We start from the raw sequence: 26,593 nt of genomic DNA on the forward strand, positions 1-26,593 counted from the left end.
AAAAAACTGTCTAATCAAATTGATAGAATTTTAATAAAATGAAACAAATACTTTTTAACATACCATTGCTTTATTTGTTTTATTAAATGAAGAGCATCTATACTGATCTTCACTGCACAATCCAAAACTAGATTTGTTTTTAATTAAATTTATTTGTATTATGGACAAATACAGAGCTGCACAGTAGAGCATTACAGTATTAATGAAAACAGTGATCAAACTCTTAAGATATTGCTTAAATATAATGTAATTATTATTGATCTATAGTATCATCATTATTATTACAACTACTACTAAAACTACATTGAATATTACCATTTACTATACAGAACTAAGATATTTATTTGGCATTTTTTAAATTGATAAGTCTTGTTAAATTGAGCTTTTATTTAGGCATTTTGATGGCAAACTGGTTGTTTTTTATGGCTTCACTTCTCACCTCCAGAAAGCGGTTCACTAAATGGGCTAATGTGCTTATTACGCTGCAAAAGGCTATGATTTAATTTTATAAATATATACACTCACCTAAAGGATTATTAGGAACACCATACTAATACTGTGTTTGACCCCCTTTTGCCTTCAGAACTGCCTTAATTCTACGTGGCATTGATTCAACAAGGTGCTGAAAGCGTTCTTTAGAAATGTTGGCCCATATTGATAGGATAGCATCTTGCAGTTGTTGGAGATTTGTGGGATGCACATCCAGGGAACGAAGCTTCCGTTCCACCACATCCCAAAGATGCTGTATTGGGTTGAGATCTGGTGACTGTGGGGGCCATTTTAGTACAGTGAACTCATTGTCATGTTCAAGAAACCAATTTGAAATGATTCGAGCTTTGTGACATGGTGCATTATCCTGCTGGAAGTAGCCATCAGAGGATGGGTACATGGTGGCCATAAAGGGATGGACATGATCAGAAACAATGCTCAGGTAGGCCGTGGCATTTAAACGATGCCCAATTGGCACTAAGGGGCCTAAAGTGTGCCAAGAAAACATCCCCCACACCATTACACCACCACCACCAGCCTGCACAGTGGTAACAAGGCATGATGGATCCATGTTCTCATTCTGTTTACGCCAAATTCTGACTCTACCATCTGAATGTCTCAACAGAAATCGAGACTCATCAGACCAGGCAACATTTTTCCAGTCTTCAACTGTCCAATTTTGGTGAGCTCTTGCAAATTGTAGCCTCTTTTTCCTATTTGTAGTGGAGATGAGTGGTACCCGGTGGGGTCTTCTGCTGTCAGTAGCCCATCCGCCTCAAGGTTGTGCGTGTTGTGGCTTCACAAATGCTTTGCTGCATACCTCGGTTGTAACGAGTGGTTATTTCAGGCAAAGTTGCTCTTCTATCAGCTTGAATCAGTCGGCCCATTCTCCTCTGACCTCTAGCATCAACAAGGCATTTTCAGCCCACAGGACTGCCGCATACTGGATGTTTTTCCTTTTCACACCATTCTTTGTAAACCCTAGAAATGGTTGTGCGTGAAAATCCCAGTAACTGAGCAGATTGTGAAATACTCAGACCAGCCCGTCTGGCACCAACAACCATGCCACGCTCAAAATTGCTTAAATCACCTTTCTTTCCCATTCTGACATTCAGTTTGGAGTTCAGGAGATTGTCTTGACCAGGACCACACCCCTAAATGCATTGAAGCAACTGCCATGTGATTGGTTGATTAGATCATTGCATTAATGAGAAATTGAACAGGTGTTCCTAATAATCCTTTAGGTGAGTGTATATAGTCTATGTGCTGCGCACCACATCGAATAAAGTGCTCTGATCTTTGTCATTAACACACACACACACACACACACACACACACACGTGAGTGCACGTTATGTTAATCATGCGGTTATATGTGTATAAGCAGTGCCTTCTCACATTCACTTTCTGTTAAAGGAGCAATATGTAACATTGACATCAAGCATTTAAAATGGGTACTGCAGCCCAAATTCAATGTACTGGAGAGAGTTTCCCGCCGCCTCCTCCCCAGACTTGAAGCTCACGCAGTTTGCCAGGTTGAGGACAAGCAACAGGAATGAGCAAACTGACAATGGCAAGTGACAAGCCTTACACTGTAAGTTGATCAGCTAATGTATACGTTTGCAATGTTTTTATTGTTTGCAAATTATAAACAAGCTCATGTGGATTTTTTATAACTCTTTCAATGTTATCTAGATGTAATGCTGGCTTCCATGGCTGCAGCGCACTGTGTTTGCTTGCAACTAATCTGGACACCCGGGGTGTCGAAATACTATTGGGAAATGGGCGGGATCCCACAGGCCTAAACACAAACAGAAATTCAGGCCCAGAATGGACATTTAAAAAATAGAATATACTGGCTGTTGCACTGTTTTTCAACCAGTATTTCAACTTAGCATGTTTCCTAAATCTCAGATAACATACAGTATTACGATAATTGTATGCTTTAGTACAGTAAATATATTACATATTGCTTCTTTAAAAGTGCACTCAGTAATTCTAATCCAATACACCGATCCACACAACACTACTCCAGCCAATCAGCAACAGGGGGTGGTTCTTGCACGTGCACAGGAAGGGTGGTGGGGGCAGAGCAAAAGGGAAATTAATTAGAAGAGCAACGGCAAATCTGGCTGATACAAACTTTCTAAACTCCAAGGAGGACAAATGGCTGAGAAACAGACCAACAGAAAAGGTCGGTCGAATATAAAAACAAAAGAAGGATTATGATAAGTCGAGGGCTAGGAGCCGCGCCAACATTGGTGAGGATTTTCAGCTGTGGAGAGACAGACCTGGAGAGGCTTGAAGACGGCTGCAGAAGTAGTTCTTTTTCTTCTCAATAAGTAACATAAATTTGGCTATGATTCACAGAACCCATATATGCTGTTGTTGTGATGTTAGATTTAATAGCAGGAGAGCTGTGAGTGTCTCAGCTACTTGTGGTTTAATCATTACACTAGGATATATCACAATTTTAATTTGATTAATTGTGCATTTATATATTAATTTCATCCCAAATATGCAAATTTCCATGACTTTCTGCATTTTACAGTGATTCCGTCTGTGTTTTCCACAACGCGGAAATCATAGGGCCCTAACTAAAGCACAATAAAGGGAACGTTAACAACCACTGCATCAATATCCTACAGTAGATCCTTCAGCACATAAATTCAGGAGTAAATTTCTTTCAAGTGTATTTTCCAAATATTCCACAATATGCATAATATATCATAATTGGGGAAGAAAAGAACAACAATTAACTTATTTTGCATATGTGAAAGTGCGCAATTCTGAATGAGGCAGAAATCCAAACTCAGTATAGCATAAACTTTATTTATTTTAAGTGCACGCTTGTTTCCCGTCAGGTGCTCCGCATCAGTTGTGAGAGTGTGCGTGTAATTTGAGACGGCCTCTGTAATGCATTGGGTGTTATTATAGTCATTCAAATGGATTATTAAAATCTGTAACCGATATATCGAAGTTTCAGCATTATATTGATGCATTTTATACCCCTACATACTATTATTAAGCATTTAAAAATGTATGTATACATACATGAAATAATATATATATATATATATATATATATATATATATAATCATTTTATATATATGGGTGTGCAAGCTTACGCTTTTGTGTGGCATTTGCACACCCTGGCACACCCATGTCCATGCCACTGCTGTATACAAATACAATCAAGGGGCAGTGAAAGTGCTAACTCAAATATCCTTCATTCACAATTTTAACTTCACTCTTAAATATCAAACATTTATCAAAATTATCAAACACATGCTGTACAGTCCTGAATAATCGCAAAATGCACTATAAACCTACAACCAAAACACATGACTTGATAAATATAAGTGGCTGAATATGCACTTAATGATTCTTAAAGCCATTACAAAACATGCTTTTCTGTTATATAAATGTGTATTAAAATATCAATGAGATCTCAAATTCAACGGATTCTTTAACAAATCAATGTCAGAAATAGAGAGCACCTTGGTATAAAAGCAGTGTGTGTGAAACGATTGATGAACATAAATTATATTGTAAATAGTTTGCGTAAAACATTCATTGTTAAATCACAATTCTACTGGCTAGCACATCTTGGCATTTTAAAGGTGTGGTCTGAATCCTCTCAGACAGCCTGAAGGAGCTTTGTGCAGGAGCTTGATAATAATTCTAGTCTCTACACACACTCCCCTGTTATATACTTCAAAATAAGAAAAAGAAAAAGTTTGAAAAATCTCTGAAGTCAGTGGGAAATACTGCAGATGGTCGCCCCCGATGAAGCCTTCCTGCAGTCTGTTAGCCAACCTGCCACTGGAGAGAGAGAAAATAAGGCTGGACTTAAAGCAATTCTAAAATAATATGTATTAGTCTAGTCATAAGATAAAAAAATAAACACTAAACACTTTCCATGTATAAAGTACAAGATAGGGTTTAAAACCCTCTTAAAAATCCTTTACTTTTTACTTTTTAAACAAAATATTAGGTGAATGCATGTGCTTCACTTTTAGAAATGTTTTTCGTCAACCTCAGGAGGTAAACAAAAATTTTATTTCATTAGTTTTATATGAAGATTGTCACTTTTCAGCCCCTGCTACAAAAAGTAAAAACATTTCTGCGATTTCATAATTTTTTTAATAATACAATTTCCATGGCTTTCAAAATAGTGGTGGGGATTTTAATTCATCATTCATTTTGATTTTGTTTGCCGATTCTTTCAGTGGCGATTTCTGGAGATAGCATATTTATGCCAGTAGGTGGCGACAAATATGTGAGTCATTCAATCATTGAGGGATTTGTTAAGTTGTTATCTCCTGCAACAACGGAAGTAAACGAGAATGATTCGTTCAAAAACACCGATTCGTTTAGGAACAAAACACCACCAGTGCTGGGTGGATTACTTGTGAAGTCTCTCTACAGGAACTGATTACAAATTACATGACAAAAAATGCAAGCAGTATAGTAATCTCATAGATTATACTTTGGGGTAATCCAATCTGATTACTTTTGGATTACTTTCAACCTAATTTTATTTTATTTGATGTCACATGCATTTGAGTAGGATAATAATTTTAAAATAACAGTACAAAGAGGCATTCTTTATTACTAACAAATAAAGAGCCTCACAAAAAGAGCTAATTTATGACATTTTTAAAAAGCACATTAAACATTAAATTAATGATATAATCCATCCATCACCTATTCCAAAGCTGAGGAGCAAGATATTATCTTTTAAACAGCAAGAATATTCTAAAAAAGCAAAATATTTTAAAACAGCAGAGTTCCACCGAGTCACACAAGGAACAATTGTGTCAAGTTTTAAGTCAAGTTTCATGCAGTGGACTCCACTGCTTCAGCAGCAACAGTAAAGTGAGGCTATGTCAAAAGTCGCATTTACAGTGAGGCACTTACAATTGAAGTTACTGGGGCCAGTCTGTAAATGTTAAAATACACACCATTTCAAAAGTATAGCCACAATATACACTCACCTAAAGGATTAGTAGGAACACCTGTTCAATTTCTCATTAATGCAATGATCTAATCAACCAATCACATGGCAGTTGCTTCAATGCATTTAGGGGTGTGGTCCTGGTCAAGACAATCTCCTGAACTCCAAACTGAATGTCAGAATGGGAAAGAAAGGTGATTTAAGCAATTTTGAGCGTGGCATGGTTGTTGGTGCCAGACGGGCCGGTCTGAGTATTTCACAATCTGCTCAGTTACTGGGATTTTCACGCACAACCATTTCTAGGGTTTACAAAGAATGGTGTGAAAAGGGAAAAACATCCAGTATGCGGCAGTCCTGTGGGAGAAAATGCCTTGTTGATGCTAGAGGTCAGAGGAGAATGGGCCGACTGATTCAAGCTGATAGAAGAGCAACTTTGCCTGAAATAACCACTTGTTACAACCGAGGTATGCAGCAAAGCATTTGTGAAGCCACAACAGGCACAACCTTGAGGCGGATGGGCTACAACAGCAGAAGACCCCACCGGGTACCACTCATCTCCACTACAAATAGGAAAAAGAGGCTACAATTTGCAAGAGCTCACCAAAATTGGACAGTTGAAGACTAGAAAAATGTTGCCTGGTCTGATGAGTCTCGATTTCTGTTGAGACATTCAGATGGTAGAGTCAGAATTTGGCGTAAACAGAATGAGAACATGGATCCATCATGCCTTGTTACCACTGTGCAGGCTGGTGGTGGTTTTGTAATGGTGTGGGGGATGTTTTCTTGGCACACTTTAGGCCCCTTAGTGCCAATTGGGCATCGTTTAAATGCCACGGCCTACCTGAGCATTGTTTCTGACCATGTCCATCCCTTTATGGCCACCATGTACCCATCCTCTGATGGCTACTTCCAGCAGGATAATGCACCATGTCACAAAGCTCGAATCATTTCAAATTGGTTTCTTGAACATGACAATGAGTTCAATGTACTAAAACGGCCCCCACAGTCACCAGATCTCAACCCAATAGAGTATCTTTGGGATGCGGTGGAACGGGAGCTTCGTGCCCTGGATGTGCATCCCACAAATCTCCATCAACTGCAAGATGCTATCCTATCAATATGGGCCAACATTTCTAAAGAATGCTTTCAGCACCTTGTTGAATCAATGCCACATAGAATTAAGGCAGTTCTGAAGGCGAAAGGGGGTCAAACACAGTATTAGTATGGTGTTCCTAATAATCCTTTAGGTGGGTGTATGTGATAAAATTGCTTACTAACCTTATCCGTGTAAAGTTCTGTCCAATAATGAAACAGTAAACCCTGTAATCTGGTAAACACTGTAATGCTAGTAAATCCCTGATTTTGTCACACTAAAATAATGTTAAAACATATGTTTATGTTTTGTGGCTATACTTATGAAACACAGTCTATTTTAACATTTATGGACTGGCCATATGCACTTTCATTGTAAGTGTATCACTGTAGCAACAGTATTTGCTTTTTAAATAAAGGAGGGATGAGTCAAAATTTGTATAATGTTTTTGATGATAATTAACATTATGCCACAAATGCTGTCAACTGAACTTATTTTGTATTGAACCTGCAACTTTCCTTTAAAATAAAGTATTGGGACATCAGTTTGTATTAAATGGAAAGTGCCACTAGTTTTTGGTTGTACCTTCAGCCCTCCTCCTCCAGCAGGTGCAGGGTTCACGGTCTGTTTCTCCATCTCTTCCTGTTTTTTCTTTTTTCCTTCCACGGCTTCTGGGTTTTTGATGCCTCTGTAGGTCGTCTACACACAGAGAAGATCAAATACAACTACAGCACCACACTGTACTCGATCTCACAATGCTTGTTCTACAAACACATCAAATGTCAGAACAATATTCTTCTATTTGATGGCAAGGAATTATTATATCTTTATTTCAAAGAATTTTGTTATCATAGTACTTGTTGTGAATTGTTGCCATGAATGTTATTTAGTGCTCGCATGCCAAATAGTGGTGCACCTTAGACATGCTGCAAATGTGAGAAAAGGGTAAAGACTGAAACTCAAATCGCATCTATAATGTCTGCTACTACCAATTTTTATAAAGACTAGTCGGCCGGTTATTTGAACGACTAGTCACCTAGTCTGTGTTAACGTTAATATTTAAGTATATCATAAAATTTTGATATATTGATTACTGATCGGCACGTTATTCTATCGATATATTTTTGAGGCATCAATATATTAAAATTAGCCGACATTTAAATTAGAAGCCTAATTTGCATGCTTTCCAATTCACTCAGTTGTCCATCTGTCTAACAGTCTGGCGTAATAGCATTGGGAGACCACAAGAGGGTGATATAACATTTAATGTTGCCGGTCACAGTCAGGAATGGCATCACTCCCACACACACGACGAGCTGAAGCGGCACAGTTAGGAAGGTTTTTGTACTTCTTAGAGAACGAAGTGACGTTGATGAGTTCACACTTTAGTGTATGAAACTGGTGTACTTGTGCAAACTGAATGACAAATGGCTTCATTCTGTATGCATCCTTGAATAGGTCTTTCATTTAAGCTGTCAAACCACAAAATCACATACTTGTAATTGTAAATACTTTGTGTTGGCTATATGAAAGATACATATATGTAATATATCATCCAGCGATAGCTAGAATAAATAATCTTTGACAATGATTTGGGTCACATTTAATGAAAAAATATGCAAGTTGAGCTCTGTGGCACTGCAAAATTTTGAGCAATGGAGGTGTGTCCATACCTTTGTAGAAAATAAATCGCTTACAAAAAGACATCTCTTTTTGAGTTCCACGGGGAAAGAAAGTTGTACGGGTTTGAACTGAACATGAACTGGACATGAAGGTGAGTAAATTAGAAGAATATCGCTGCAGGTTAAGCTCCAAAAAGTGGCGGGAGCTCCAAACTGCCAGCAAAGGTATACAGAGAATGTAACTAGGGCTGCAACTACCGATTCTTTTGATAATCGATTAATCTTCTATTATTTGTATGATTAATCAGATAAAAATGACATTTTATTTCCTGCATTTTATTAAAATATGATAAAAATAAAAAAAAATGAAATGATAAAGGGCGTAAGGATTTGGTTTGATTTACTGTTTACTGAATTCACAATTCTATACTCTCACAAAACTTTGAACAATCCTGAATCATAAAAAGCCAAGTTTGAATGTATTGTTATTAATACTTTCATGACATATGTGAAACAGTTCCTTTACTTGAAAACGTAACAAAAAATGCTCATCATTAAAGAGTAAAATTATCCGTATGACATGGAGTGGGACAACAAAATCAGCCCAGCAGAGGGCAATAGTGAAACGAGAATGGAAATATGAATAATTCTGCCCAGCTGAAAAATACATAATTATGCTATATTATACATATACTTGTACACGGTCACTGATTACATACATTTAAGTATTTTAATGTTTGTGCCCAGGAACTTGTGTTGAAGTGCTCAGAGTAGTTCCTGTTTAACATCAGAATACTTCACAGATGTTGAGCTATGTTAAACCAGCATTATGGGCCACCCACAAAGATGAGGCTGGCCTAAGTGACGTTAGGCCATACATGGCTAAACTTCGGTCTAACATACCATTATACTGCAAACAGTACCCACTCTCAAAAGAAAAGGAAGAAGGCATTGGTCCAATAATACAACGGTTGCTGTCACAAGGTATATTGAAACCAACCCATTCACCATATAACACAGTGCACCACAGGGGAAGTGGTGGCTCAGTGGTTGAGGCTCAGGGTTACTGACCAGGAGGTCGGGGGTTCAAGCCCCACCACCAAAAAGACGCCACTGTTGGGCCCTTGAGCAAGGCACTTAACTCCAGGTTGCTCCTGGGGGATTGTCCCTGTAATAAGTGCACTGTAAGTTGCTTTGGATAAAAGCGTCTGCCAAATGCATAAATGTAAATGTAACACACTAATCAATCCTGTCATAATGGCTAATGGTACGTGGTCACTGACACCATTGTCTCCTGTGGTGGCAGATGTGTACACAACTATTAATTCTGTTCCAGCAGACCAAACTTATATTACTGTTGTTGATCTGTGTTCTCATATGAGGGCAGACAATACACGTGGACAAGAATGCCCCAGGGATTTAGAGACTCGCCGGCTGTGTTCTCTTCTGTAGTGCACACTACTTTGAAAGACACCAAGCTGCCACCACAGACCTGTCTGCTTCAATACACCAATGACATCCTGGTTTCTGGCCCGGATGCTGAATCATGCACTGCTGCCTCCACGATTGCAATGTACTAGCGCGGGCTGGTGTCAAGGCATCAAAAGACAAGCTGCGTTATGTGTGAAACCGAGGGTTGACTATCTGGGTCATGAGCTGCAGAAAGGAAAAGTTCATCTCTCCACAGATAGAGTCAAAGACAAATCTTACAACAAAGACCCAAATGCTAAATTTTCTGGGCATGGTTAATTATTGTCGAGACTGGGTCCCGAACTGCTCATTGTATGACAAGATATTGAGAGAGGTCACAATCTCAGGGGCTGAAGAGCCCATAAAATGGTCTGCTGAAATGGGCATGCTTTCAAGCACTTTCAAGCTCCCCACCAGCTCTAGGTCTTCCAAACTATGGTGAACCTTTCCATCAGTGCATGCATAAGACTGGAGGCACAGCATCAGCTATCCTCGCCCAGTCCCATGGTGCAACATATAGACCAGTAGCATACTTGTCAAAGACATTAGATGCTGTTGCCAAAGGCCTCCCTGCAGGTCTGCAGGCGGTTGCTGCTGCTGCATTGGTGGTACTTGATGAAGAACGCATTGTTCTTTCAAACCCCCTGATTGTGCACACCTCACATCAGGTAGGAGCAATTATGCATAATATTACTACACAACACATGACAGCACAACGCTGATCAGGGTATGAGGCTATTTTGTTGGCTACTGCTAATCTGACTATTAAACCAACCTCTGTTGTGCATGGTCTAACTTTGTCATTGCATCAGTTGTTAACCAATGGCCATTTTTCTGATGACTCACATGATTGCTTGGATCGTCTGCATGCATCCACTTCTTGCAGGCCGAACGTTTCCTCATCTGATCAGTGGTATATAGATGGGTCATGTTCAAAACTGAACGATGCTGTATACTGGTGTGGTTATGCCGTAACTAAACTTCCAAATTGTATTATCAAAGCATATTTGCTTCAATACAAATCCGCACAAGCAGCCGAGCTGTTTGCATTGATTAGAGCATGCCAACTGGCCAAAGACTCAAAATACAATTATATGGGGTGGTGCACGATTTTGCTCATATGTGGGAATAAAGAGATTTTATGACAGCTGAGGGCAAACTGATATCCCATCATAACCTATTAGCAGAGCTTCTGAGAGCAGCACAGTTGCCTGCTAAACTGGCTCTAATAAAAGTCGCAGGACACATGACTGAGGAGACAAGGGGAAACAGATTAGCCAATGTGGTTGCGAAATTGGCAGCGAAGGAAGTTGAGGTAAGCCTTGATATAAATCAAGCTGAAGAAACTGTTTTGATGATGCAGTCCATCAACTTGTCGCAGGCTAATCCATCTGAATCTGATCTCCAGCATTTGGCCTCTAATGAAGTAAAACCAGATCAAAACAATTTGTTAGGAGACAAACAAGGGCACCTAGCATTACCAAAAACAGCCATAGTATTACTTTGCCGACATTATTATGGTATTCCTCATGTGTCAAAAGAAAAGGTAATCCAGTCGATTAATCAAACTTATTGCATAAATGTGGTGCAGAACACGGTAAATTTGATCCTGGATTCATGTGAACAGAATAACAGACATAAGCCTATAAAACAGGACTCATTACCGCATCCAGAACTACCATTCCAAGATCTGCAAATTTATTTAACCCACATGCCACCGTGTCGAAACTATTATTAGTCACTGTGAACCACTTCTCCAAGTGGACGGAAACCATCCCTTGTGTGAGGGAAAATGCTAAGACCATGGTTAAAATGTTAGCTAAACAAATAATACAGAGGATTGGTATCCCATTGGTCATTAAAATTGATAGTGGCACACCGTTTGCTTCAAAGGTAACACAGGCTCACTGTATTACATGCACTTACATGAGCAGGAGAAAACACTTTAAAAACCGGCACACCTTGACTGCTGAGACTTCAGTCTGATATCCATGAAAGCTGCGCAATTGATTACATTGAAACTGAAACCATGGTATGATGTAAATGATTGCGCATTTCTCCATTGTGATTGGTTTGATTGACACAGATGTGTGTGCTCGCTTGCTCATAAGAGTTTAACAGAGACTTGCTTGTGGTAAAAACAAATACACGGCTGATTTGAATTCAGAAAATGTTCACATTATAAAACATAGAAAATAGCAGTAAAATGTAAACGATGTGCTGGAGAGAAACATCTCTCATGCACCAAACAGCACAAGCACTCGCAGCAACCGTTCCACATGAAACTGCTCGCTTATTATGATCTTCTTTGAAGTGTTTATAATGTGCTCTCATGTACTGGACAACTTGGGTCCTGTTTTTTCCCCACTTCAACTTGTCTCCGTTGTTCTTCATGAGATTCATAATGAAACACATTTTTTTTTACTGGTCTGTGAAGTGACGTCACTGACGGGCTTCACTGTGCTTACCGCAAATATCCAACTAATCGATGATTTCCATTATTGATAATTATCGATTAGTTGTTGCAGCCCTACCCGTAACCAAATCCTAAACTTTTGTGGAAGTGTGGAAGTTATACATTCACATACAACCTTAGCAGAAACAAGTGTATTGCCATAAGCATTAAGACGTCACTGCAGCAGTGGGAAATACAACTATTTTAGCCATAAAGACATGACAGAAGATGGTTGTCATGGTGATGCAGCAGTAGAAAGCTTCCAGAAGTGTGTAGACAGCAGAATGTGGATGTTTACTTACCGTGCTGCTTTAGCTCTACGATTTGCCATAAACTTCTAAGAGACAGTAAAAATGCCCAGCAATCACATGTGGGGACACTATACCATGGCATTTACATTTGGTACAAAGCAACTACATGTTTAAATAGCATCCCAATATCAGAGTAAAAAACGCTAAATGAGAGCATTTCTTGCATTCTTCTCTCCTCTTAATAGTTTATTGACGCTCAGAATTTTACAGAACTAAAAAGACATAAAGTTATATCTAACTATCTGACTGATAACATATCTGACTTTTAAAGGAACCTCTATCACCTGCTTGAGTATGTGACCACCAAGAAATAAGGCTGTAACCATGTCTTGAACATTAGGGAGAACCAAACCATTTTGGATGTGGGGGGTCATGGGTGTTGAGGTCACAAATATAATGGTCCCTTGTCCTTTAAAATTGTAAAGTCAAATAATTGTTTCTGAATAAAGACTTTAAATGCATTTAAGTTTTTTAAATGCAACCAAAATGTGATAATTTTTGTTTTTAGAAGATTTTTTCTGCATTGCTAGTAATATGCCTGTTTCAGTAATCGTTCTGTGTGGTGTATCAAAGAAAAGACAGATATAATTAGAATTTCTTTTCATCACTGATGTATCTGTAAAATTACCCCCCATACAAAAACAGTTCATATTAACCACTAATGTCAAGGTCCAAAGAGGGGGAAAAATAATTATTAAAATACCATAACAGTAATCCAAACAACACTAAGCTTTTCTATGGCCCCAGAAAGCTTGGAATATAGTGCACTTGTCATATGGATTACTGTTATGATGTCTTTATACTGAACCTTTAATAATGATTTATAGTATGAAGCTTGACAGCTCCTGCTCACTATAAATTCCACTATATGGAATAAAGCTGCTTAAAATATCTATTTTTATGTTCCAAGAAAAAGTAACAGCATATAGGTTTTGAACAACATAAGGGTAAAAGTATATGTTCCATTTTTAGGTGAACTCCTTTAACTAGTGGCAGACCTGACAAGGACGTACTCAAAATAAAAGGATCTTATAAAAGAAGACTCTTAGGAGATGCTGTACAAAATTAAATAGATTGTTAATGATTACCAAATAATGTTTGCACTAAAAAAAAAATATACTTTGTCCTTGCCAAAACCTAAAAGCACAATAGAAGCCAAAAGTCACAGGTCTCGTGTTCTAGTTCTGATCTGGGTGATAATGCTTTACTTTGTGTTTTTTATAGATAATTTTCTTAGACAATGTCAAGAGAATTTAGTAAAAAGCTTCTTTAAAAACCTGCCAGATCACCACATTTATTAAATTCCTTTACAATATACACATTCATGCTTTATCTTAATGTTTTCACATTCACAGTTATGAATGACATCCGAATAACGTACTGTACGTGACATATTTTCAATACAAATTGTCGAATTTCGCCAAATGGTGAATAGTTTGCACCCTTGGAAATGAATGTCGGTCGGTACATTTTAAACATAAAACAGTGGTCAAATATTTCATGTATAGTGAAATATATATATTTACATCTCACAAGACTCAAACACTCTTAACCTGAACTGCTTGCTGATGCACAGCGCTCCACGAGGTTCCTGCTCAGCTTCTTAAATTTAAGTCCCGCCTTCATCGATTTGATTGGCTATCTCATATGACATTGACGAGCTGCATTAGAATACGGAGCGTGGTAAAAATGTAACTTAGATGCCGATGCCTAATGGACTGCAGCAGAACAGCAACAAGTATATAAATTATTGGGAGGGGGGGCAATCTGGCCATATCTGATTATTGGAGGGGACTTGTCCCCTCAAAGTATATTGAGGTTACGGCCCTGCCAAGAATGCATATTATGTTATGCTTGCAATGCGTTGGCCAAACATTCACATCTGCCTTTTTAGTACTCATATAAGAGTGTGTTTCTGGGCTAAGAAGCTTCTGGGCTAATGAAACTCAGCTTTACTTGCTCCATAAAGTGACATCAGTGTTGAAAGCATTACCTCTTTCTGTCTCTTCTCTGCAGCTTCAGCCAACTGTCTTCTCCTCATCTCCTGTTAAACCAACAAAGAAATGTCAGCAAATGTATTCACTGCTGGATCATACAGATTCATCATTCTTTTAGTAGATAATCAGTGTTGACATTATTGTGACATTAGTTTCATCTAAATTCATGTATGAACTGTATTTGATGAAGGATGCACTTTTTCAGCTGGCAAAACAGTACGTTCTTTAGGTATGCAGACGAGCAGTATGAATGGATTCCGCATACTATATTATAGTAGGGAAGTATGCATAGTCAGACATGGGGATTATAATCTCTTACTTTTTGACCAAATATAGAAGAAAAAGCATGGTGCATGTTGAAAATGTGATCATATACAAGAAACTACACTAGTGTTAAAGAAACTAAAATACCACATTTTTAAATACAATTGCCCAGAGTGACTAATAATGGCATCATTCTACTCTTTAAAAAATTATATGATTATATAAAACAAATCTATATCTTACAGGACATAGTTGGCAGAAGTCTTTACTGTGATTATTAGCAATATTAAACGTAGGTTGGTATTTTTTATCATATTGCTTTTGCTGCTGTTTCATGAAACCAATACGCAACACAAAGCCTTGTGTTACGGTGATTTTACTATGATTAAGGGGGCTTTAGAGACTCGCTTCGAGTGAATTTATCATCTCTTACTTTTTGACTGAACATGCAGTATATACCAAAGCACTGGGAATACAATTGTCCTGACCACCTATCACATTATGACATCATACACAAAAGAAACATAATTAATGGAAGTGTCATAGTGCCAACTATAGATTTAAAGAATTCTTAAAACATTATATTCTAGAAAAATATTCTATACATTCAATTTTACAGGACATTGTTCCTGGTATTGACGAACTGCCATTATGTTCTCATACAACCTTGTTTTTGTTTTTTGACATTTTTTAAAGGAATATTTCAGGTTCAATACAAATTATGCTCAATCAACAGTATTTGTGGCAAAGTGCTGATTACCACAAAAATGTATTTAGACTTACAACTGGGTTGCAGTGAGGCACTTACAATGGAAGTGAATGGGACCAATTCGTAAACATTAAAATACTCACTATTTTAAAAATATAGCCACTTTTCTGTGTAAAGTTAAATCCAATTTTACAACTTCGTTGCAATCGTACGACATAACATCGTAAACCCTACACAAACCATAAAAACAACAATTTAAGCAAATTAAGCTTGAATATTACACAAGTTTTAACAGAATGAATGTTTTTCTTTTATAATAATAATAAAAAAAAAAAAAAAACTGAGCTTTTCTCCACTGAGAAAGCTGACCTTCAGAAAACTGACAGCATCTCTGATTGGGTGTGGCAACAGGTGATCGCACCTGCTCCATCACTCACTCTCTCTCTCACACTAACTCACTCACTCACAAACACACACACACACACACACACACACACACACACACACACACACACACACACACACACACACACACACACACACACACACACACACACACACACACACACACACACACACACACACACACACACACACACACACACACACACACACACACACACATCCATCCATCTATCCTTGTTTATCCAATGAATTGTTAGAAACAGCACAAGCTGTGATACTATTTCTGAAGTGAACATTTAGAATTTCTAATGGAGGATTGGACGCATCATTTGTTTTGAACCAGCAACGGCAGATTCTGATTGGTCGCATAAGAAAGTAGTTCTATTCACAAATGCGTTTTTATGAGCATACTCAGTTTTTCCTAATTTTTTAAAATGTACTTGTTCATTGAACTGTTGTATACAAGCAATATCACACGAGCAAGAGTGCGATATGGCCCTACATCAGCACTGCTGTAATTACCTATGGGACTTGGCCTGCGGCCGAATCACAGCAATGCTGTGACATTTCTGCCTTGAAAAACTGGCCAGAAGTGCCTCAATGTAACCTTGATTTTTTCTTTTTGTTCATGATTTCTCCCTTTTGGAGTGGAGGTAACCCCCAATATTCAAAACAAGAAAGTACAACCCCCCACACACACACACACACACACACACACACACACACAATATTTATACAATGATCAATAGAAACATGTAAATTCCACTGTAACCCCCCAATACCCCCATCCTCCCCCACAATGTTCGAGACAAATCTGCACCCTTGGTCATATTGGAGCTTGACCGTAATGACCATAATGCACAATACCAGAGAACTGGAAATGCTCTTTATTAATACACTAAATAATGCAGAGTTTACACTACATGACTTTATGCCAGAGTTCGCTGACAAAAGCCTGAAATCGTAGGTAAATCGTAGCTCGCTCGCTCCCGTGAGTGACGTACGCAATGTGTGAACTAAGATGCGATTTGAGAGAAGTGGCGACACATCGCCGATATCAGCGAGATTTCTAGCATGTTAAATATCTGGACCTGTCTGTGATTACAAATCGCGCAATGTGAAATGTGTTTTGACTGGATACAACTGCAGCGTTGACCTACAGCCAATGAGAGAGCAAGAAACGGGGCACTGGAAGTTTCAGTGGGAGGAGTCCTGATGTACCTGCAATAGAACATCAACTAGCATGTCTGCGGTATCAAGAAAGTCTCATTGGACTGAAGAAATGGAGGAAAAATAAGTGGAACATTGGCAGGAGCACCAGTGCCTATTTGATGTTTCATCTGAACTGTACCACAACAGTACAGTACTAATGTTGGTGGAGAAAGAGAAGAGTTGGAGAGAAATTGCCAATTCTCTTGGACAGTCAGGTAAGCAAATAGATAGATTTTTCAGTAGGAGGAACAATAAAATATGTAATTAAAATCATACACATCATATTCTGAAATGCATCATGTATGATCATGCATTTGTTTTTGTATCTCATATCACTTCTCGCGTGTACTCTGTTGTGAAACGTAATTTGGAGTCATCTGGGATTCGTCAATAGTGAAATGTTTTGTTATGTGTTCACTCCTGTCGCGGATTTGTCGTGTAATTTGAAAAATGCTACAACTTCCATGACCAGACAGACAGTTGTGTAATATGAACGGTACCACGATCCGACATCTTTAAAAGTTGTGTAGTGTGTAGGAGGCATAAGAGAGCAATCAATTCACTTCTGGGGATGTTCAACATTTTCTCTATGCAAGTGTTTCTGTTACCGGATTTCTGTTCAAATTTTCAACCAGGAGTTCCTGTCTTTTTTTCGCTTTCTGCTGAAAACCGAAAATGGCATACAATGCTAAAACATTTTTTGCATTGTATGCCAATTTTGGTGCACTTAAAACTAATACTTTTTTTAATGAAAAGTTGTAAATGTTAACATTAGTTAATGCATTATGAACTAACCATGAACTGTATTTAGTGCTGTTGTTTATTCACATTAATTCAGTGTGATTAATTATATTTAAAAAATGGCACATTTAAAAAATAAAGCCAATTAATCATGTCACTGGACCATTATAAGCAGCCCCTGATACCATTATCAATGAAAACATATAAATGATTCTCGTTGCAAAACCCCCCAGCCAAATCTACGCCATTGATTATCAGGGATATTCCTTCCATCGGATCAATTCAAGCTTGAAGTACCAGCTATTTTTCACCAGAGGGCAGTAAGCGAAACTTCAGCTGTACAAAAAACAAGCCACAGTTTGCTTGACGCTAGTAACAACAGCATGAAATGAAGACACGTTTAAGTTGCTGATTTTGAGACGTTTTTTTCTGCGTTCTTCTGACACAGCGACGTAAAAACGCTGCGTTTATGACGCAATGCAACCAATGATGAGTGACATCATTATTGAGAGTGTCTGCCTCAGCCACTATGACATTATTAATGGAAATAATTCTTAAAATGTCTGTTCTATATAACCATTTTCTTCTATATACTCTAATATAAATGACAGTGTTATTAATAATTTTTGCCACAAGCGTCATGACACATAAACAAGCTCATTTGAGCTACTATGATGTCATAGTAACGATGGGACGCGTCATGTCGTGAGTTTTAACACTTAAGTGAAATAAGTAATATACTTTCATGTAAGATAAAGTCTTTTGAAATGTGATTAAATACTCACAGGGTCTGGAGTGACTACTACATCATCTTCAGCTCCACTCAAACAGGGCAAACACATCCCCATACTGATTTTCAGTGAAGCAAAGGCACAAATATAACTCTTTTCAGCCAAACCCGAGGGAAATAAGCACTTGTGAGGATTCCAGACTGTTTTAATGAGCACTAACCGACTTTATAGCGGCACTAGGAAAGCTATTGGAACTGAACTACCAATGTAAACAAAGATCTGCTGTGCTCATTTAAACAACTACCGCTACAGACCAATCACATTCACTACACTAACAGACCAATATAACCCTCAGCAAACCTCTTTCTCACGCCTCCAGGCATCTGGATTTTGATTTAGAGGAGTTGATTGAGTAGCTGTCAGAATGAGTGTATTACAGCAGCTCCGTTAGTCGAGAACTGCGAAGCTCTACAGCGCCACGCTGCGGTATGGAAGTCAAAACAACAATTATCACATGATACTCGGATTTACACTTAAATGATTACCACAACATATTAAACACACGCGACTACATGCCCTGTCCTGACATTTATGAACAATACTCTCTATTGTGTTCACTTGTTTACTCAACAGCCAAAACATGATATTGGGAGTTAGTTGAGGACAGAATTAAGAAATAAATATTCTAATTTAAGGGGTGTTTAAACATACAAAACCAGTGCTATGGAAACACTACATTTTTACAATAAAAAGTAAAAATGTAGTGTCAGTAAAAATATAAATGTTAGACTCCCAAACATTCCCATTGCAAATAAATAGAAAAGATTAGAATAGAAGAACCGAGAGCCCTGCAACAGATGTCATGGCCCCCATGACCCACCAACTGAACATCGTGTCAGTGTTTACATGAAATTGACACAGATAGAACTGTGGTGAATTCTCCACGAAGCTTGGAACATCCTATGTGCCAACAACCAAGAAAAACTGTGTCCAGGTGACCTAGGGGAATTGGGGCTGTTTTAAAGGCAAATGTGGTCACAATTAATATTGCTTTAGGTTTTTTTTTATGTTTACTGGACTTTACATGACATTAATTGTAACAAAACTATCTTTAAAATACAGTGTGCTGAAAAATGGACATTTCTTTTTTGCTGAGTTATATGTACAGGATTGGGAGGGTTACTTTTGAAATGTATTCCACTACAGATTACACAATACATGCTGTAAAATGTCATTTGTAATGTATTCTGTTAGATTAGGCTACATTAAATGAAATAAATGACAATAAAATGCAAAGTAATCTCTTCAGTAATCAAAATACTTTTTGAATGTAATTGTATTCTAATTACCAATGATTTAAATTGTAGTGGAATACAGTTACTAATATTTTGTATTTTAAATACGTAATCCCATTACATATATTCTGTTACTCCCCAACCCTGTTTTAATATATACACCAGTGATATTGACGCGTCCTTAGACAAGCTCTTATAATAAATCTCAGACTGATGAATTCAGTTGCAAAATGTATTGCTGTAAACTGTAGGCCAATTATATTTTTATGTTCAATAATATGTAAAAAAACCAATATGTTGTATTCTAAAGCAAATTATTGTATTGTCTTTTTTAATGATTTACTTGTGTACAAAAATACTGTAATGCATTTTAATTATCTGTATTATAATTTTTTTATAATACACGCACACACACACACACACACACACACACACACACACACACACACACACATATATATATATATATTTAAATGTAAATATTTGTAATTATTTAATCATTATATATTTTTACTTGAGGGGCTTTCGCAGCAAATATTTATGTATGGGATTAATAGCCCATAATGTATTGAATAATTAATTCGATAAAAAAATTTAATTGATTGACAGACCCGAAGCACCCTTAAAAACCACATATGAAAGCTATGACACACAAAGTGGGGTAACTTGGATCTCATAGCGCTCATAGCGCTTGGATCATCCTACCAGAGAAAGCATGAAAACGTCACAACCTGCAGATTGATCTTGAATGGTGAAGTGGAAGTGTTTTATTCTGAAGAGGTTCAGTCTCAAAAGCAGTTAAAAGACTTATCCTAAATAATCAATGAAGCAGGAAGTTGGAGTCAGAGACTATTGATCACACTAATGTAGGATCCAGTAGCTTCAATCTAAATGAGTCTTAAAGCTTTGAGTTCACAGTGAGCTGGTGTGGAAGGAAAAAGAAAAAAGAGAAAGAAATGGAATCGAACGGAAGGGAAAGAGAGCAGCAGTAGAAACATAGGGGCACATTTACTAAACAGTTGCAACACTTTTTCAAGATGTGCTTTATTTTAGCACACTTACCAGCCACCTTGTGGTTTATCAAGGCGCTAATGTGCTGAAATAGACTGGTGTATTTATTTTTATTTTTTAAGTGCAAAAACACCTCTTTAATTCAGTGTTTTTTGCATGGCACACTTAATGTTGTGCTAGCACACGTGGAAAGCAGCTGGTAAATGGAATTTTAGGGCATTTTTTAAGAACCCATGAAATCCAAATTTGAACATGTTTGTTAGATGAGGTAATCTAAATGCTAGTGTGCTCCTAAATGTAGACATAAACTCACTTTATTAGAACACCTGTACACCTTGTCCAGCAATTATCTAATTAGCCAATCATGTGGCAGATGCAGTGCATAAAATCATACAGATGTGGGTCAGGAGCTTCGGTTTATGTTCACATCAACCATCAGAATGGGGATGGTGGTGTCAGAATTTGGTGCCAACAGCATGAATCCATGGACCCAACCTGCCTTGTGTCAACACTCCAGCCTGGTGGCAGTGGTGAAATGGTGTGGGGAATGATTTCTTGGCACACTTTGGGTCTGTTAATACCAATCAATCATTGCTTGAATGCCACAGCCTATTTGAGTATTGTTGATGATTGTTAGGTATACCCTGTCTTGTCCCACTGTTGCCCTTTGTTTGTCATTTTTGTCACTTTTGTAGTTCCTTAGTTTTCACTTTTGTCACCCTTGTAGCTCCATAGTTTCCATGTTAGCTTTCGTTTTCTCTGTTCATTGTTTTCACCTGCCCTCATTAGTTTGCCATTGGTTTCTGTTTATTGCCCTGTTATCTTGTTTGAGTTCTGTTTGTTCATTTGCTCCCGTTTTCCCATGTCCATGTATTTTAACCCGGTTGTGTTCACTCCCCTCTGTCAATCGTCGAATGTTGTTAAGCCTGGTATGTGTTCCCTGCCCGAGTTCTCAGTGTTGTTTCATCGTGTTTAAGTTTCCTGTTTTCCCATTGTGGGTTTTTCCTTTGTGTTTATTTGTTTGTTTGTTTAAATAAAGTAAGCTGCATTTAGATCCACTCTCCTCATCTGCCTTCGCTGCCTCCATTCGTAACAGAACGATTGACCAACACACATGGATCTAGCAGCCCATTTGGCGAATTACTGGCTCCTTTGCCTCAAGCAGGGGGACCGCCCTTTGGAGGACCACGTCCGGGATTTCCTGGAGCTGGCACACATCTCTGACTTCCCCGACCACACCCTGGTGGCATTCTTCCGGGGTAACGTGGTTCGGTTTCGTGGAAGAGACCCTGCGGGTCAGCGGATCGCCGCTCACTGTGGGCGTTCTGGAGGATGACGCTCCTCCCACGAAGATACTTCCCCTGTCCGCCACGATTCGTCTCTCCACGCCCGTCCTGACCTACACGCTGCCAACCTCGTCCGCTTCAGAGCCGGTGTGCCCCGCATCTGCGATCCTCGAGCCAGCGTGCTCAACTTCGTCTGCTCGGAGGAGGAAGAGAAGACGGGCTTCCGCCTCCCGGCCCACGCCTGCCCCGGTCTGCGAGCCAGAGCCCATACCTGTCACTGTGAGCGAGCCAGCGCCCACGCCTGTCACTGTGAGCGAGCCAGCGCCCGCGCCTGTCACGGTGAGCGAGCCTGCGCCCGCGTTAGCCACGGTCAGCGAGCTTGAGCCCTCGTCAGCCACGGTCAATGAGCCTGAGCCCTCGTCAGCCCCGGTCAACCAGCCAGAGCCATTAGCCCCCGATGTCAGTGAGCCAGCGCTTGTCGCCTCAGCCGTCAGTGAGCCAGCGCCAGTCGCCACCACCACCACCAGTGAGCCAGCGCCTGTCGCCACCGCCAGCAGTGAGCCAGCGCCTGTCGTCACCGCCAGCAGTGAGCCAGCGCCTGTTGCCTCGACCATCCCCGAGCCAGCGCCTGTAGCCTCGACCGTCCCCGAGCCAGCGCCTGTAGCCTCGACCGTCCCTGAGCCAGCACCAGTGGTCTCGACTGTCCCAGTGCCAGTAGCCACGACCGTCCCCGAGCCAGCGCCTGTAGCCTCGACCGTCCCTGAGCCAGCACCAGTGGTCTCGACCGTCCCAGTGCCAGTAGCCATGACCGTCCAAGAGCCAGGGCCTGTAGCCTCGACCGTCCCTGAGCCAGCACCAGTGGTCTCGACCGTCCCAGTGCCAGTAGCCATGACCGTCCAAGAGCCAGCGCCTGTAGCCTTGACTGTCCCTGAGCCAGCACATGTGGTCTCGACCGTCCCAGTGCCAGTAGCCATGACCGTCCAAGAGCCAGCGCCTGTAGCCTCGACCGTCCCTGAGCCAGCACAAGTGGTCTTGACCGTCCCAGTGCCAGTAGCCATGACCGTCCAAGAGCCAGTGCCAGTAGCCATGACCGTCCAAGAGCCAGTGCCAGTAGCCTTGACCATCCAAGAGTCAGCACCTCTCGAGCCTCCCAGGGGCTCCTCCTCCCGAGCTTTCCAGAGCTCCGCCTTCCGAGCTTTCCAGAGCTCCGCCTTCCGAGCTTTCTAGAACTCTGCCTTCCGAGCTTCCTGAGCTTTCCAGAGCTCCGCCTCTCGAGCCTTCCAGGGCTCCGCCCCTCCAGCCTCTCGAGGTTTCCAGAGCTCTGCCTTCCGAGCTTTCCAGAGCTCCGCCTTCCGAGCTTTCCAGAGCTCCGCCTTCCGAGCTTCCTAGAACTCTGCCTTCCGAGCTTCCTGAGCTTTCCAGAGCTCCGCCTCCCGAGCCTTCCAGGGCTCCGCCTCTCAAGTCTCTCGAGCCTTCCAGGGCTCCGCCTCTCGAGCTTCCCGAGCCTCTCGAGCTTCCCGAGCCTCCCAGGGCTCCGCATCTCAAGTCTCTCGAGCCTTCCAGGGCTCCGCCCCTCAAGCCTCTCAAGCCTTCTAGGGCTCCGCCCCTCAAGCCTCTCGAGCCTTCCAGGGCTCCGCCTCCCGAGCCTCCCAGGGCTCCGCCTCTCAAGTCTCTCGAGCCTCCCAGGGCTCCGCCTCTCAAGCCTCTAGAGCCTTCCAGGGCTCCGCCCCTCAAGCCTCTCGAGCCTCCCAGGGCTCCGCCTCTCAAGCCTCTAGAGCCTTCCAGGGCTCCACCCCTCAAGCCTCTCGAGCCTTCCAGGGCTCCACCCCTCAAGCCTCTCGAGCCTTGTAGGGCTCCGCCTCTCAAGCCTCTCGAGCCTTCCAGGACTCCGCCTCTCAAGCCTCTCGAGCCTTCCAGGACTCCGCCCCTCAAGGCTCTCGAGCCTTCTAGGGCTCCGCCCCTCAAATCTCTCGAGCCTTCCTGGGCTCTGCCTCCCGAGCCTCCTACGGCTCTTCTCCCCGAGCCTCCTTTGGCTCCGCCTCGAGAGCCTCCTACGGCCCCACCTCCAGAGCCTCCTACGGCTCCACCTCCCGAGCCTCCTATGGCTCCGCCTCCAGAGCATCCTACGGCTCCGCCTCCAGAGCCTCCCGCAGCTCCGCCTCCTGAGCCTCCAGAGCTTCCCTCAGCTCCGCCTCCTGCGGCTTCTCCACCCCCCACGGCTCCAAGGCCTCCCCCGGCTACGCCTTCTATGGCTCCGTCCCCCGGACCGTTCCCTATCCTGCGGCCACCTCCCAGGTCCCCCAAGCCAACCCACATCCCGTGGTCAACTTCCTGGCCCCCAGGACTGGCCCCTGTTCTTCGACTACCTCCCAGGCCCCCCAAACCAGTCTTCGCCCATTGGCCTTCTCCCAGACCTCCTGAACTGGACCCTTTCCCTTGTCTGCCCCTCGTTGCCCCCTGGACTGCCTGTCTGCCCCTCGTTGCCCCCTGGACTGCCTGTCTGCCCTTCGTTGCCCCCCTTGGTCTGTCTGCCCACCACAAGCTCCCCCCCCCAGTCAATGGACATTGGTTCTTCTTGTTTTATGTGTTATTACTTTTGAGCGTCTGGAATCTGCTCCTTTAAGGGGGGCTCTGTTAGGTATACCTTGTCTTGTCCCACTGTTGCCCGTTGTTTGTCATTTTTGTCACTTCTGTAGTTCCTTAGTTTTCACTTTTGTCACCCTTGTAGCTCCATAGTTTCCTTGTTAGCTTTCGTGTTCTCTGTTCATTGTTTTCACCTGCCCTTGTTAGTTTGCCATTGGTTTCTGTTTATTGCCCTGTTATCTTGTTTGAGTTCTGTTTGTTCACTGGCTCCCGTTTTCCCATGTCCATGTATTTTAACCCGGTTGTGTTCACTCCCCTCTGTCAATCGTCGAATGTTGTTAAGCCTGGTATGTGTTCCCTGCCCGAGTTCTCAGTGTTGTTTCATCGTGTTTCCTGTTTTCCCATTGTGGGTTTTTCCTTTGTGTTTATTTGTTTGTTTGTTTAAATAAAGTAAGCTGCATTTAGATCCACTCTCCTCGTCTGCCTTCACTGCCTCCATTGGTAACAATGATCATGTGTATCCCTTCGTGGCCACAATTTACCCATCTTATAATGGCTACTCCCAGCATGCTAATGCACCATGTCACAAAGAAAAATTCGTCTCGAACTGGTTTCATGAAAATGTGTTCACTGTTTTTCAGACCACTTTCTAGTCACCAGATCTGAATTCAATAGAACACCTTTGGAATGTGGTAGAATGGGAGATTCGCAGCATGATGGACCAGAAACTCAAAGGAATATTTACAACATCTTGTGGAATCCTTGCCATGAAGACTTGAGGTGGTTTTGAGAACAAAGGGAGCCCCTACCCAGTTTTAGTGTTCCAAATAAAGTGCTAAGTGAGTGTATTTCACTTTTCACAGATATACAGATTTAAAATTACAGTAATTCTCTTCAGGGAAAACTTTCCAAACATATTGATGACTCATCTTGCACTACACAGATTTTTGTCCAAAGAAATACTTTCTAGAATGAGACTGTGCCTCCCCCCAACACCTGCAACCAATGGACAAGTAGAAAGTTATGTCTGCGTTCGGAATGGCATACTACCTTACTATTTCTGCATCTACAGTATAGACGGCAGAGTAGTATGAAGTTCATAGCTGTGATGTAACTACAGTCCATTGACCTTTTAAAAAAGAGAATGAACTTTGTTTCAAAGTGAGTGCCACATCTTCCCCTACAGCAGTATATCCATAGGCTATAGAAAGACAGAGAGAGAGCACTGAGCCCTGACTGATCACAGCACTGCATTCTGGGAATGATGAAGGATGCAGATGTGGGTATTTGTAGTTTGCTGTCCACTTGCAGTCCATTTCACAGGCATTGATGTGTCAGTCATCTAGTTTTAACGGTTCATCCTGCAGGGCATCATTATTATGGGGCAAAAGAGTGAAAGAAAATAATGTAATCCTTATTTTTCATCTATGCAATAAATATGGAGTGGTTGTAGTGTGCATGGAATGTGTGGCGAATTCTATCAGAAACTTATTGTCACATAAGTACTAAATTATGATGGATTAGACGAATTTGCCCATAGGACAAGTTGTGTGAATCATATTAGTATATTTATCACATCACATGGAAAGATGTATAGTTATTGCCAGGTTTGATTTATTTATTTATTTGTTTTTTACATTTAAAAATAACAATGATTTACTGAACAAATCTGTGTTTATATTCAAGTCTCCCTGCTCCCATTAAGATGCTTTATGTACTGTATTTGTACCCTTAGTTTACAAACAGTATACACTCACTGAGCACTTTATAAGCAACACCTGTGCACCTACTTAGTCCTGCAATTATCTAATCAGCCAATCGTGTGGCAGCAGTGAAATGCATAATATCATGCAGAAGTTGAATGAGCTACAACAGCAGAAGAACACATTGGGCACTTTTTTTAAGGACCATAGTGTTCCTAATACATTGCTCTGTGAGTGTATGTGGTCAAAATTGTGT

At 40.8% G+C, this 26,593-nt stretch overlaps 1 protein-coding gene across 2 annotated transcripts; it reads right to left on the reverse strand.

The window, feature by feature from the left end:
- Positions 1 to 3,607: 3,607 nt before the first annotated feature.
- On the reverse strand, positions 3,608 to 18,912 carry LOC127637999 (small VCP/p97-interacting protein-like). 2 transcript variants are annotated; one of them, XM_052119358.1, is made up of 5 exons: positions 18,514 to 18,912; positions 14,394 to 14,444; positions 12,392 to 12,426; positions 7,128 to 7,241; positions 4,285 to 4,314 (listed from the first exon to the last, which is right to left on the reverse strand). In XM_052119358.1, exons 1-4 carry the CDS (start codon positions 18,574 to 18,576, stop codon positions 7,160 to 7,162), a joined length of 231 nt encoding a protein of 76 aa, XP_051975318.1. In that variant the 5' UTR covers positions 18,577 to 18,912; the 3' UTR covers positions 4,285 to 4,314; positions 7,128 to 7,159. The 2 variants fall into 2 exon arrangements, with proteins under 2 accessions (XP_051975317.1, XP_051975318.1); XM_052119357.1 differs by lacking the exon at positions 12,392 to 12,426 and having other exon boundaries at positions 3,608 to 4,314.
- Positions 18,913 to 26,593: the final 7,681 nt, after the last annotated feature.

This window comes from Xyrauchen texanus, chromosome 46 (assembly GCF_025860055.1).
Source record: "Xyrauchen texanus isolate HMW12.3.18 chromosome 46, RBS_HiC_50CHRs, whole genome shotgun sequence".
Classification (NCBI taxonomy): Eukaryota; Metazoa; Chordata; class Actinopteri; order Cypriniformes; family Catostomidae; genus Xyrauchen; species Xyrauchen texanus.

What these genes read in the sequence shown, in the direction of transcription:
- LOC127637999 (XM_052119357.1), bottom strand. Translation starts at nt 18,576, where the DNA reads ATGGGGATGTGTTTGCCCTGTTTGAGTGGAGCTGAAGATGATGTAGTA. An exon ending in TAGTAGTCACTCCAGACCCT is followed by an intron (nt 14,445 to 18,513) that starts GTGAGTATTTAA and finishes TTGGTTTAACAG; the next exon opens with GAGATGAGGAGAAGACAGTT. An exon ending in CAGAGAAGAGACAGAAAGAG is followed by an intron (nt 7,242 to 14,393) that starts GTAATGCTTTCA and finishes CTCTGTGTGTAG; the next exon opens with ACGACCTACAGAGGCATCAA.